The 14,309-nt window shown below is 39.6% G+C and overlaps 1 protein-coding gene across 1 annotated transcript in view; it reads right to left on the bottom strand.

Moving 5' to 3' along the window:
• MAPK12 (mitogen-activated protein kinase 12) overlaps nucleotides 1–14,309 on the bottom strand; it is a 132,815-nt gene that overhangs the window by 22,284 nt on the left and 96,222 nt on the right. The window contains exons 5-6 of the mRNA XM_073652102.1: nucleotides 5,390–5,419; nucleotides 3,398–3,445 (exon numbers count right to left, since the gene is read on the bottom strand). Coding sequence (XP_073508203.1) covers nucleotides 3,398–3,445; nucleotides 5,390–5,419 — 78 coding nt within the window. The remainder of the gene's footprint in view (nucleotides 1–3,397; nucleotides 3,446–5,389; nucleotides 5,420–14,309) is intronic.

The following is a 14,309-nucleotide window of genomic DNA, read 5'->3' as shown; positions in this document are numbered from 1 at the left end:
AACGTTCTCCTCTTCCTCACTGATTTTATCAAGTTCAAAGCAATTTAGGAATTTTCTTAATCCAAGAAGCTTATTTTGTTTGTCTTTAACTCCAATCTCCTTCTCCGCATCTTCCATCCTCTCGCCTTGCTCGTCCATCTCCTCTTCTTTCTCAAATAAGGTCATAAGACTGGGCCAAACTGAGACCACTCCAAATTTGTTAGGGATGAATACTGGCTTTGCATCCTTAACCATCTTCCTCCATATTTCATCTGGATACACTTCAGTCTCCATTTTCATATCAAAGTACAGAATAGCAATGCTACAAATACTCAACCGCCAACTACAACCATCAGGTTAGTAAATGTCAAGCGGAACCTTCTATAAAGTGGGTGATGTCATAATGCTCGGGCATTATAGAAAGCAGCAGCGATAGTTTAAATGGCCCAGACAAAGATTTGAGACTAATCAAATTCTCTACAGTTACAATATCTGTTTCAACCTTCAAAATCCCATTCCAATTTTGTTTGACAATAACAGCTGTGATTATCAAATCAGCAAAAGATATTAATCTTTAGTAGACAGTAGCCACTGTCTCTCATTTATCACTAAGCGTTCCACCACAATTAGTGACCACAGCATGGCCAGTCAATGACTTTTTTTTTTTAAATGTCCAACCTTTATTCTTTGATAACTAGGGAACTGTATAATGAGCAACTCCCTATAGATATATACAGTACAGACCAAAAGTTTGGACACACCTTCTCATTTAAAGATTTTTCTGTATTTTCATGACTATGAAAATTGTACATTCACACTGAATGCATCAAAACTATGAATTAACACATGTGGAATTATATACTTAACAAAAAAGTGTGAAACAACTGAAAATATGTCTTATATAGACCATTTCCGTTGACTACCTCTTGAAGCTCATCAAGAGAATGCCAAGAGTTTGCAAAGCAGTCATCAAAGCAAAATGTGGCTACTTTGAAGAACCTAGAATATAAGACATATTTTCAGTTGTTTCCAGGGCTGTGGAGTCGACTCCTAAAATATATACTAAATTGGGTACAGTAGTTCAATGCAGTTTGTGGGGAATATTTTTTTCATAGGAATTTGGGAAAGTTATGAAATGTCCTATAAATGGCTGTTCTATTCCTGATCTAAGGCTACATTCACACACAGTTTTTGCTGCGTTTTTTGAGGATACGTTTTTCAGCTGCAAAAGCAGATCAGCTTTTTAAAAAACCGCATCACCTGAAAGGTTTTTGAGCTCATAGATAATGTTTTCAATAGCAAAAGCAGATTAGAAAAACGCCGAACAAACCGACATGCTCATTCTTTGTGAGGATCCGTTTTTGAGCCCAAAAACAGATCCTCACAAAACGATGTGTCTGAATGTCATATCTTGAAACCCATTGACTTTGCTGGGATGCCCAGAGACACTGCATTTTACTGCAAAAAACGGATCCGCAAAATTGCTGTGTGTGAATCATGGCCGTAGCCAGCGAGGGGCAGGGGGGACAGCTGCCCCCCCCCCCAGAAGCAGGGGCACGCACCTATCAAAACTCACTTGTATGCTGCAGTGCTCCCATCCTGCACTGGCTCCAGACTGCAGGGGGCAATCTCCCCTCCTCTGTCCTGTCTTCTGCCGTCTTCACCAGAGAGAGGAGGGGGAGGGGTGCCTGCCCTACACAGGATCCGATTCCTGGGCCCCGAGCTGGAGAAAGTGAAAGTACTGCTGCTCATCTGTCACAGGAAGGTAACTAATGCTAATATTGTAGGTGATTATTATGTGCTCTCTGTACAATGTGAGTGAACTATATGTGCGATATGTGCAATGCACTATTTGCTGTCTGTAGCTGTCATCTGTCTATCACACTCTATCCCTCCATCCATCCCTCCAGGTATCCATCATTATATTCTAATCATATATCTAAATATCTTGATTATTGTATCATAAAAATGATTACATTTCTGATGTTCACATTGTACTACAATAAATTTTTCACTTAAATATAAGCAATATCTGTGGGAGACGGAGTCGTGGAGTCGGAATCGGAGTCTGTGTAAGAGAAATTGAGGAGTCTGAGTCGCAGGTTTGGCTTACCGACTACACAGCCCTGGTTGTTTCACACTTTTTTGTTAACTATATAATTCCACATGTGTTAATTCATAGTTTTGATGCCTTCAGTGTGAATGTACAATTTTCATAGTCTTGAAAATACAGAAAAATCTTTAAATGAGAAGGTGTGTCCAAACTTTTGGTCTGTACTGTACATCCAAATTTAAACTCTGCTGGCAGGAATAATTTGTGTTACACGTGGATTTGAAAGACAACATACATAGTGAACTATGGGCCTAAATGATCAAAACTGCCTGACATACAAACTTATGCTGCCTTGCATGTTGCCAATACAGACAATAGTTTAGCTTTTATTACTTAAACTACTGACATTTTTGATGCATGAAGCTCAATATTTCCCAATCATGGAAACTTCTGTTTGATCTTGTTAAGCATGAAGAGGCCCCCGAAGTCTACCATTTTAGTCCTCCTATGAAGCCCAGTCTCAAGCAGGGCTTCATTGGAGGACATCAATAGTCCCATATACTGTAATACTGCAATGTTGCAGTATTTAGTATAGGTTTCAAGTTTCCCAAGGGGATTAAAAAAAAAAGTAAAAAATAATTACTTGGAATTTTCCCTTCCATTTTTCAGCACAATAAAGTAAAATGAAAGTTAGCATTTGAAACTATACCTCATCCCATTAAAAAACAAGCCCTCATACAGCTATGTTGATAGAAAAAAAGCAATAAAACAAAAGAGCAGAAATGTAAAATCATCAGTAACAGAGTCAATGTTAAAGCTTTAATGTGCTCGCTCTGTTAAGTGCTCAGGTTCAATAAACAGATCCATCAGGTGGTGTTCTGTGGTGCCCTATCCGAGATCGACTGGAGGAGATGCTGAGCCTGGAGATACAGGATTTTCATGTACAAATCTGTTCAAATGCTGCCAAGACTGAAAAAAGGCCATGTTCACACGTTCAGTATTTGGTCAGTATTTCACATCAGTATTTGTAAGCCAAAAACAGGAGTAGGTGATAAATACAGAAGTGGTGACGTGTTTCTATTATACTTTTTCTCTGGTTATTCCACTCCTGATGTTGGCTTACAAATACTGATGTAAAATACTGACCAAATACTGATCGTGTGAACGTGGCCAAAGCTTGCAGTTCTGTACGCTCACCCAAACGCAGTGCTTGACACAGTGGGGCAAGTTTGGGTACAGGGAAAGATATTAATTAATGTGAGGGCAGTGCAAGCAGGACACAGGTTGTTTTTAAGCAGCTTTATAAAGTCGCTCTGATTACTCTGTGAAATTCCACTTGTCTAAAGAAATTTGGAAAGGACATACCTTCAGTTCACAGTCTTCATTCACAGCTAAATTGCCAGGCTTTAGATCCTGGGTAGGGAAAAAAAAAAAAAAAAGTTTAGCAAAATAAGACATCCGGTAACACTCAAATAGTGTGGATATGGATTTTGAAAATTCAACAGGTTACTGTAAAACTACTGTGAATGGTTTGTCTTTTAGTTATTGATTAAGAGATCGATAAGGCTGTGTGCCCACGTAGCATTTTTCAAGCGTATATGCTGCGGAATTTCCGCAGCGTAAACGCTTGAAAAACGCATGTATATCTGCACCCCATGGTCCCCAATGGGATTCCGCAAGTTCTATGCACATGCTGCGGATTTTTCCGCAGCGTTTATGCCGCGTTCAAAAATCCGCAGCATGTCATTTAATTTTGCGTTTCCGCAAGCGGAATTGCCTTTGTCCAATGCATAAAAAACGCAAGGCAATTCCGCATGTGGAAAACGCGTGATAAACACGCGAAAAATGCGCGATAAACGCGTGCGGAATTCCGCATGCGTTTTTCCGGGCGAGGACTTGCATTTATGCAGCAGAAATTTTCTGCTTCATAAATGCAACGTGGGCACATAGCCTAAATATATTAAATAAAAATAAATAAAAAAAGATCTTTACAGAACTGGAAGTGTTAGTTTATTATGAGGTGCAGTGACCAGATGTCACAAAGGCTGAACTCAGATATCCATGTACAAAATCCAAAAATTCCATGGCACCAGTGAATAATAGTGTTAAAACGTAGCCTGTTTTCCATCCTTAAAATCACATGGTGAAACATTAAAATGAAGCAAACGATGCAACGCTTTTTCCAGCCAGTAATACAATAAAAATGGCTGTAATAAAAAGAAATACAATAAAAATTACAGCCGTTTTTATTGTATTTCTGGTTTGAAAAAGGCCCACTAGGGTCGAAACGTTGCATCGTCTACCTAGTTTTTTGTGTTTCACTATGCGATTTTAAGGATGGAATTAAGGCTACTTTTTATCCCTATTATTCTCTGATGCCTTGGAATTTTAGGAGTTTCTATGGTCTTGGACCTTGTGGGGGGTCATACAGAGTCAGCACAATGCTACCAATGGTGCATGAGAATTACTCACTGCACTCAGACATCCATGTGTCAGAGTTTGTGATGCAGGGACTGGCCATGGGTCTCCTGACCAATACTCAAGAATTTAATATATGCCTATGACGATGTGGAGTTTGGGTCAGGAGACTTGCGGCCTGTACGTGCATCACAGAGCGCAACATACAGATGTCTGAGTGCAGCAAAGGGTTAACTACAGGCATTTGTAAGGAGAGGAGTTAGGCAGCAAGCAATGTCTCATTTAAGTGTCACTAACTTTGAGAAATAGAACAGCACTGCAATAGGTATTAGCATGTTAATCCACGAGAACTAACATACATCATCAGTCAGATGTAGAATTTCTTAATAGACACCTGCTCATGGCTCCCAATTAATTTTTTTTCCTAATAAGTAACAAAGAAAAAAAAATACAGCAGGTTATGTAGTGGAGCTATATTTTGAAAATTCTCTCTCTTACTTTTTCTGACTATTTGGCCAATAGCAATCCTTACTATAATGAAAGCAATTTTAAAAAACACAATACAGAACATGATGTCAAGGTAAACAGTTGTAGATTCAAGCAGAATGACAGAAAACATACAATTAAAAATCTCCCAGCACAGGGACTTGTCAACACTTGAGAACTGAAAATGCTGACAGAAACCGGGTTTGTAACGAGGATTAAGTCAAATATATTTTTGGTATATCCCAAACCTAGCTACTAGGGTATTATTACTGTCACACAAAATAACTATTCCCCTCATGGGGATAGTAAAGGAGGACAGATTCATATGCCAACAGTAAATACAGAATATAATATAGTTTTTCCAAATGGAATTATACCAAGTAAAATGTGACTAATAATACATCAATGTAATGTTTTACACTATGTAATGAGTTTTGATGCCAAAATGCTTACCCTGTGTATTATACCAGCCGAATGGATGTACTGCAAAGAAATGATACAATTATCAATTGGTTTATTAAATAAATGCATGTTCAAAACAAGTGTACATAAAAGAATAAATCAGTGTTCAAAACTTACAGATCACCTTTGTGTACATAACCAGGGCATGCTTACAGGCGCTGCTCACGGTACGTCTAGGAGGACCGAATCGGCTCCAGCACCCATCTATGACTGAAAGCCAGCGGCTCACGAGAGGAATAAAGTTCATTTTCTCCCACTAGCTGTGCTTTTAGTAAGGTGAATGAACAATATTACAACACTATTAAACTGCAAATTGAACCTGGATCTGCAGGCTAAGAGAGTTTGGGGACATGGCAGGTTCCCTTTAAAAGGGTTATTCTCAACCTGTATCTTCAGCAGCACAATGCGGAACAGCCTTTCACTTGCTTGTTACTTGGAGGGGAGTATGGGTCACTCTCCCTCAAGTGACCGTTCTGTTTTAGTAGGTTTTTTTTCTGCTCCGTTTATCCTGCTACTGTGACACATGAAAAGGGAACCAGTCATATAAAATAACGCTATTAATCTGCAGTTATTGGGTTGATCTGCAGGTTAATGGCGTTCTGAAGCCGTGCGGCCCTGCTGCTGGAAAGAAATGATTCCTCCCGGCCTTTCAATCATAGGGGTGTGGCGAGTATGGCTTCAGTCACCGCTCAGTGCTTAGTGCTTAGTAAGCAGCGGCTGAAACCACTCCCCGGAACTGACTGACAACCGACACAAATGCTGAGCCGACTTTCAGTCCTTACCAAGTCATGGGTTAGCCACTGGTCACAATGCACTGAGCGGCGACTGAAGTCGCACTGGCTGCACCCCGATAACTGAAAGCCTGAGGCTGCAAAGAGAAAAAATATATATATTTTCCTCCTAGCAGCGGGGCTCTCAGTGTGACACATTTCCTTTAACGGTCTGTTAGTGTTGGTTCTGAATTCTACATGGTTATCACTATATATGCATGTACAGATAACAGACCCTTGAACAAGTACATGGCTAGGGAAACAGAAGTAGTTAGGGGAACTGCTCTGGAATCAGCCAATGGTGGAGGCTGGGGGCTTGCGATTTTGCTGGACTGATAACAGGTCAGGAGCTGACAGGGAAGGGATGGTGGTAAGCAGCTAACTGTTGTATAGAAATTAATATGCTGAACACCAGTAACTAGGATGTCAGGAGTTAAATCCTCAGCCCTGAATCTAGCTAGCTACTGTGTATACTCAGCAAGGATCTCATGGTCAGTCTCCTTGGCAACAAGCTGTGCACCATGTAAGATAAAAGAATGACAGCATATAGAACAAGAAAGTCAATTGCCACTTGTAATTTTCATGCTGTCTTACTATACCAATTTCATAATATGAGAATACCCCTTTAAAGCAGGGCTGTGGAGTTGGCAAGCCAAACCTCAGACTCCTCAATTTCCATGTCACCGACTCCCTCATACATGGCTCATGTTTAAGGGATAAATTTACTGTACATTTAATTGGAACATTTATTTATAGGTTTAGTGACTCTTTAATAAATATCTCTTGTTGTAACAACAGCCATCCTTCAACCCCCAAAAAACTCACTGCCTAATGTTGTGGAATAAGACAATTGATGGAGAAATATGAAAGTAACTTTTTATTAGTCAACTGGGAGCTTGCGAAAGCTTTTGGAACCTCGCTAGTTCTCCTTTGGAGGATTATGCTGTGCTTCCTGTTACACCGTATCCGGTCGCTTACATATAAACAATATTTCAGGTTACTCAACAATGGTAACCCTGTATAACTAAACAAATTCACAAACTACAGAGTAAGTATCTGGTCTACATAAAAAGGTCAGGTGTAACCTGCTGAAATGGTTGACTGAACAAGACAAAATTTTACACCATTTATAGTTTTCAGTTTTTTTAAATGATGTGCAAATCACTGGTTGTAGCAGAGCAACTTAGAACTATAAGTCAGATTTCCATGTACAATATATGTATTTTGCTAAAACATTAAAATTTATATTTTATTCATAGTTAGTTTAAGTTCTCCTGACACGTTAACAAAGATTACAATTAAATAAAAATGACAAAGGTAAACGTATGCTTGATAGAATACAAAACTTGGCGATTTAGGATTTCAAAATATTCTCTTGTAAAGTCAACGTGTCAGGACAAGACTGTAAGCAAGGCAGAAAAGAATGTGAAACAAGCTACAACAAAATTAGGGAATGCAATTTGTGACTTTTAAAAGGAAAAATAAAAGACTTGAAAAGTTACAATAGTAAATTACCTTAATTAATGGGATAGTCAAATTATTTACATACACATTCCGCAGTAGATGTAAAAGATTCTCCCAGACTTCACACAAAAAATAGGAAAGAAAAAAAATCCATCCATATGCAAACACTAGCTATTTTTAGTCTTCCATCTCTGGTATCTAGAAGACGGCCATTATGAATATTCATGTTTCATGATAGTATGTGTCATATCTGGAGATCCCCCGTATCAACTGCTTCAACATTTCCCCAAAGCAATTGTATCAGAAGTAACTTGCAAGGCAGTTGGGAATTTCAATGCAAATGCCATTTCTCTAAACACAATGCTAATTGAGATATTTGTGCTTTCTTGCAAAGAGAATATAGACTGCCACAAACAGTGCTTGTATTCTAATAGGTTTGAGAATCCCTGCAGCCCTGAATGGAAGACGCCTACTCTCCCAACACTAAGGAGTTATACATTAATGGCGTATATAGCTACAGCAAGTTACACAGTTCAACATAATAATGGCTCCAAAAGGACTGAAAACACCACTTCATCTTACATGGTGTTAAAGTAGTATTTCAGACTTAACCCCTTAGCGACCGAGCGAATTTTCACCTTCATGACCAAGCCAAATTTTTGAAATCTCACCAGTGTCACCGCATGTGGTAATAACTCTTGAACATGTCAACATATACCAGTGATTCGGAGACTGTTTTATCGTGATACATTGTACTTTATGTTAGTGGTAAATTTAGGTCGAAATTTTTTACATTTGTGAAAATACCGGAATTTTGGCAAAATTGTTTTAATATTTCACCATTTTCAAACTTACTATATTTAGAACATTAAATCAGTTAGTCATGCTATACAAAATTATTAATAAATAATATTTCCTATATGTCACTTTATATCTGCATCATTTTCCAAACATCATTTTATTTTGTTAATATGTTAGATGGGTTAAAAGTTAGCAGCAAACTTTCATTTTTTTCAAGAAAATGTACAAAACCTGTTTCTTTAGGAATCTATTGAGATTTAAATTGACTTTGAGGGGCCTATATATTGGAAACTTCCCAAAAGTCATACCATTTTAATAGCACCACCTAAAAAACTTCAAAACTGTCAGGAAATGTTTCAACCCTTCAGGTGCTACACAGGAATTGATGCCAAGTAGAATGAAAAAAAAATACATTTTAATTTTACCTCTAAAATGTTGCTTTAGCCCCAATCAATTTTTTCATTTTTACGAGGGATAGCAGGATAAAAAGGACCCCAAAATATGTTACAGTTTCTTCTGAGCGTGCCAATACCCCACGTGGTCAGAAACATTTGTTTGGAAAGACGGCAGGGATCCGAAGGGAAGGAACACCATTTGAATTTGGAAAACAAATTTGGTTGAAATAGATTGCAGGCACCATGTCACATTTGTAGGGCCCCTAAGGCACCAAATCAGCAGAAACCCCTACCAGTGATCCTATTTTGGAAACTACACACATCAAGGATAGGATTTTATATACAGTCATAGTGATCATTTTGAACCCACTACACAGAATTTGACATTAGGTTGTCATTGAAAATTTTTTTTTTCCCCCACAAAAATGTTGCTTTAGCCCCAAATTTCTCACTTTTGCAAGAGGCAACACCAGAAAGTGGACCCCACAGTTTGTTACCCACTTTCTTATGAGCGTGGAGATACCCCACATGTAGTCAAATGTTTTGCTTGGACAAACAGCAGGGCTCAGAATGGAAGGGACACCATTGCGGAACACAAATTTGGCTCCAATTTGGAATAGATTGTCATATTTGCAGAGCCTGTGTGGCTCAAGGACAAAAAACCCCATAAATATATTTTTTGTAAGTTATACCCTCTAAGGCTAAGTGCCCACGATGCAGAAATCCTCAGGATTTTTTCCTGAGAGTTTCTGCATCTCCCTGGTAGAAAAAACGCATGCGGATTGTACATGAGTTTTTCCTGCCAGGCACAAGCGGATGTAAAACGTTCTTCACATACATTTCCGCATGTGGGTTGACAAGCGCTTTCCAAATGATTTTAGCATCACTTGGAAAGTGCTTGTCAACTTGGTCACACTATATAAATCCATGCAAACAGCATGGATTTATATAGTGTGACCTTACAGAATGGTAAAAAATAAAAAAATAAATATATACTTACCTTCCGATGGCCCCCGCAGTCTTGCTTCGCTCCGTCCTGGCTGCCGGCAGGTCGCGGTACACTGAAGGACCTGCCGTCACATTACTATGACATCAGTGCAGGTCCTTCAGTCCACAGCGCGCTGCCGGCAAGTGAAGACAAGGAGACCGTGGGCCATCAGAAGGTTAAGTATAATATATATATTTTTTTATTTTATTCTTTTTTTCACAGGTTCTATGGTACCTGGGTCCGGAGGAGAGTCTCCTCTCCTCCACACCCGGGTACCATTCGCACATAGAAACGCATATTATCCGTGTGTGCAAATGTGCTGACACGGATAATATGCGTTTCAATGCAAGTCAATGGCGGCAATTACGGTGCGTGTCCGCAAAATTAATGGACATGCTGCGTATTTTTCCGCAATGATAATCTGCAGCGGAAATTTCCGCAGCATGTGCACAGCACATGCGGATTATCATTGGGGAACATGTCAGGCCTTCTACCATGCGTTTTTTAAGCATTTCTGCAGCGTTTTTGCCGCTGCGGAAAATCTTAAAAAAACGCATCACGGTCACACAGCCTAATGTATTCATCTAGGGGGTAGCGAGTAGTTTGATACCACCATTTTTATGCAGTTGATGCAACACAAGTTTGAAAAATTACATGCATTTTTTCAATTTTAATTTTATGAATGTTTTTGTACATTCTGAGGAATACACCTGAAATTTTATTGCACTAATTTTTCAGGGTTCAGAAATGCAACCAATATGGCACCAATGTGAGTACTGGACACTGTGCCTATAATAGATGGTTCATCATTTGAACTTCAGGGTAAAACTGATGGAATTGCAGGACCCATTCAAAGCTTAAAGAAACATTGAGCAAACAAGAAAATTCTTCAAGAATTATTACTCACAAAAGGGAGGCATGTCCCTAAAAACACATCTGCTGATTATAAAACTTGGTCTTGCTAACAAAACAGTTGTCTCGCAATTGCTTAAACTGTAGAAGGGAAAATGAACTGTACTGGAATGAAGGGCAAGGTGTTCAAAATACAGTGGGTACGGAAAGTATTCAGACCCCTTTAATTTTTTCACTCTGTTTCATTGTAGCCATTTGGTAAATTCTAAAAAGTTCATTTTTTTTTCTCATTAAAGTACACTCTGCACCCCATCTTGACTGAAAAAAAACAGAAATGTAGAAATTTTTGCAAATTTATTAAAAAAGAAAAACTCAAATATCACATGGTCATAAGTATTCAGACCCTTTGCTCAGACACATATTTATGTCACATGCTGTCCATTTCCTTGTGATCATCCTTGAGATGGATCTACTCCTTCATTGAAGTCCAGCTGTGTTTAATTAAACTGATAGGACTTGATTTGGAAAGGCACACACCTGCTATACAAGAACTCACAGCTCACAGTGCATGTCAGACCAAATGAGAATCATGAGCTCAAAAGGAACTGCTCAAGGAGGTCAGAGACATAATTGTGGCAAGGCACAGATCTGGCCAAGGTTACAGAAGAATTTTAGCATTACTCAAGGTTCCCAAGAGCACAGTGGCCTCCATAATCCTTAAATGGAAGAAGTTTGGGACCACCAGAAGTCTTCCTAGACCTGGCGGTCCAGCCAAATGGAGCAATCATGGGAGAAGAGCTTGGTGAGAGAGGTAAAGAAGAACCCCAAGATCACTCTGGCTGAGCTCCAGAGATGCAGTAGGGAGATGGGAAAAAGTTCCACAAAGTCAACTATCACTGCAGCCTTCCACCAGTCGGGCCTTTATGGCAAAGTGGCGCAACGGAAGCCTCTCCTCAGTGCAAGACATATGAAATCCCGCATAGAGTTTGCTCAAAAACACACGAAGGACTCCCAGACTATGAGAAATAAGATTCTCTGGTCTGATGAGACTAAGGCAGAACTTTTTGGTGATAATTCTAAGCGGTATGCGTGGAGAAAACCAGGCACTGCTCATCACCAGCCCAATACAATCCCAACAGTGAAACATGGTGGTGGCAGCATCATGCTATGGGGGTGTTTTTCAGCTGCAGGGACAGGACGACTGGTTGCAATTGAAGGAAACATGAATGCGGCCAAGTACAGAGATATCATGGATGAAAACCTCTTCCAGAGTGCTCTGGACCTTAGACTTGGCCGAAGGTTCACCTTCCAACAAGACAATGACCCTAAGCACACAGCTAAAATAACAAAGGAGTGGCTTCAGAACAACTCTGTGACCATTCTTGACTGGCCCAGTCAGAGCCCCGACCTAAACCAAATTGAGCATCTCTGGAGAGACCTGAAAATGGCTGTCCACCAACGTTCACCATCCAACCTGACGGAACTCGAGAGGATCTGCAAGGAAGAATGGCAGAGGATCCCCAAACCCAGGTGTGAAAAATGTGTTGCATCATTCCCAAGAAGACTCATGGCTGTACTAGCTCAAAAGGGTGCTTCTACTCAATATTGAGCAAAGGGTCTGAATACTTATGACCATGTGATATTTCATTTTTTCTTTTTTAATAAATTTGCAAACATTTCTACATTTCTTGGTTTTTTTCAGTCAAGATGGGGTGCAGAGTGTACATTAATGAGAAAAAAAATGAACTTTATAGAATTTACCAAATGGCAGCAATGAAGCAAAGAGTGAAAAATTTAAAGGGGTCTGAATACTTTCCGTATGCACTGTATGGAGGAAAATGCAACCACGTGGCAAACTTGAGTTTGTTCCAAAGATCAAAGAACAAAAGCAGGGCTAGAATGCAGAGCTATGGAGTCGGTGTCCATTTGGGTGGAGTCAGAGGTGGTATAAAATGGACCGACTTAGACTTTTAAAATATATAATTAATTGGGTACAGTAGTTCAATGCAGGATGTGCTATAAATTTTTTCATAAGAATTTGGGAAAGTAATGAAATGTCCTACAAATGTCTGTCCTATTCCTGATCTAAGGATCTCGGCTTTTAGTTGAGATGAATCTGTGCTGCACTTAATGTACATGCTCAGTAGTGAGCCAGTGCTTTGGTTTTGAAGTCCGGAGTAAGGGAAATTGAGGAGTTCGTGGTTTTGCTTACCGACTTCACAGCCTTGTGAATGACAGATTTATCTTTCAGAGACTGGTCGTGCAACATCTAGCTCCATCAATCCCTATATAAGAGACGAATGTGCCAAGTGACGTTGTACAAAATAAAAGGCTCCTGCCCGCCAAGGTAGGATCCGCTATGTGCACAAAACAACCAATCCCCTACAGAATTCTAAAAGTATTGTCTGGTACAAGAGGGTCAGCAAGAACCATGCAGTAAAGCCCATAGTGTAGAAATACGGAACAGCCTCATTATTAGAAATATTCCAATAAAATGATCATATGATCATGCCCGTATCACCAATATAAATTCTATACAAGTAATATAAATGCAAAGAAAAGTTTTGAGTAGCAATACAGTCGTAAAAACAGTCAACCAAAGATAAATAGTCAAAAATGTTTATGTTATGATCAAGTCATGGAATTGTCAGATGACCTGACTTTTCAAGAACATTTGTGGGGGTCCATATTCTGCAGTATACAGATGTGGGCATGTGGATGAGAATTTGTCTGAATAATAGTATAGTATGCGATGATCGTGGCCTGGAATTAATTGTGAAATGGGGTAAAATGTGTTTTACTGATGAAAATAGTAATTTTTATGGGACAAGTAATAAACAGAATCTACTGTGGCCCACTAAACAAAAAAATATTAATTATTTGAAAAAAATATCCTACCACACAATTTTGTATAATTCATGGTAATTTGATTAATAATGGGAAGTTGTGTGGCATTTCTCAAAGGCACAAAAGCCTGGTTGAGATGGGCACATGGGACAATCATATCAGAAATCCCTCCTACTGTGCTTACTACAAACCCGGCATCTTTTTTGAGGACGGTTTTGGGTGGGAGAGGCATGGATGAGGTGAATATAATGGCACTCCGAAACCCTGCCTCTTGTGCCCTCAAGTCAAATAGGAGACACTTGATAATTTCCTCCTGGAACTGGAGAACAGTTAGTGCGCTCCTTGAGACGTCTTGTAGAGCAGGAATGTCAAATTCAAATACACAGAGGGCCAAAATGAAAAACGTGGACAAAGTCGTGTGCCAACCAGTATACAGTATAATGGGCCCCACACAGTCCTCCATACAGTATAATGGGCCCCACACAGTCCTCCATACAGTATAATGGGCCCCAGATAGGGGTGGTGGTTCTGGTGTCACGGGCCAAATATAAATCACCCTGCGAGCCAGATATGGCCCATGGGTCGGAGTTTGACATGTATGTTATAGAAGATGAAGTTGTTGTCGGTGGCAGTCTGGATGAGGTAGATTGTCATTCCACTTCACTGCAAGACGTTGGTTACTTGCCAGTGAGAATGACGGCCACTTCTCCAAAATGTCTCAACACCAACTGTGAGAGAAAACCTACTCTGTTTCTTTTATGACTGTCCCACAGGCCCCTGTATTTGCAGCGTGA

The sequence above is a fragment of the Phyllobates terribilis genome, unplaced genomic scaffold (assembly GCF_046119375.1).
Source record: "Phyllobates terribilis strain yellow unplaced genomic scaffold, ASM4611937v1 Scaffold_11__3_contigs__length_659146591, whole genome shotgun sequence".
NCBI lineage: Eukaryota > Metazoa > Chordata > Amphibia > Anura > Dendrobatidae > Phyllobates > Phyllobates terribilis.
This window is presented reverse-complemented; position numbering and strand designations above follow the sequence as displayed.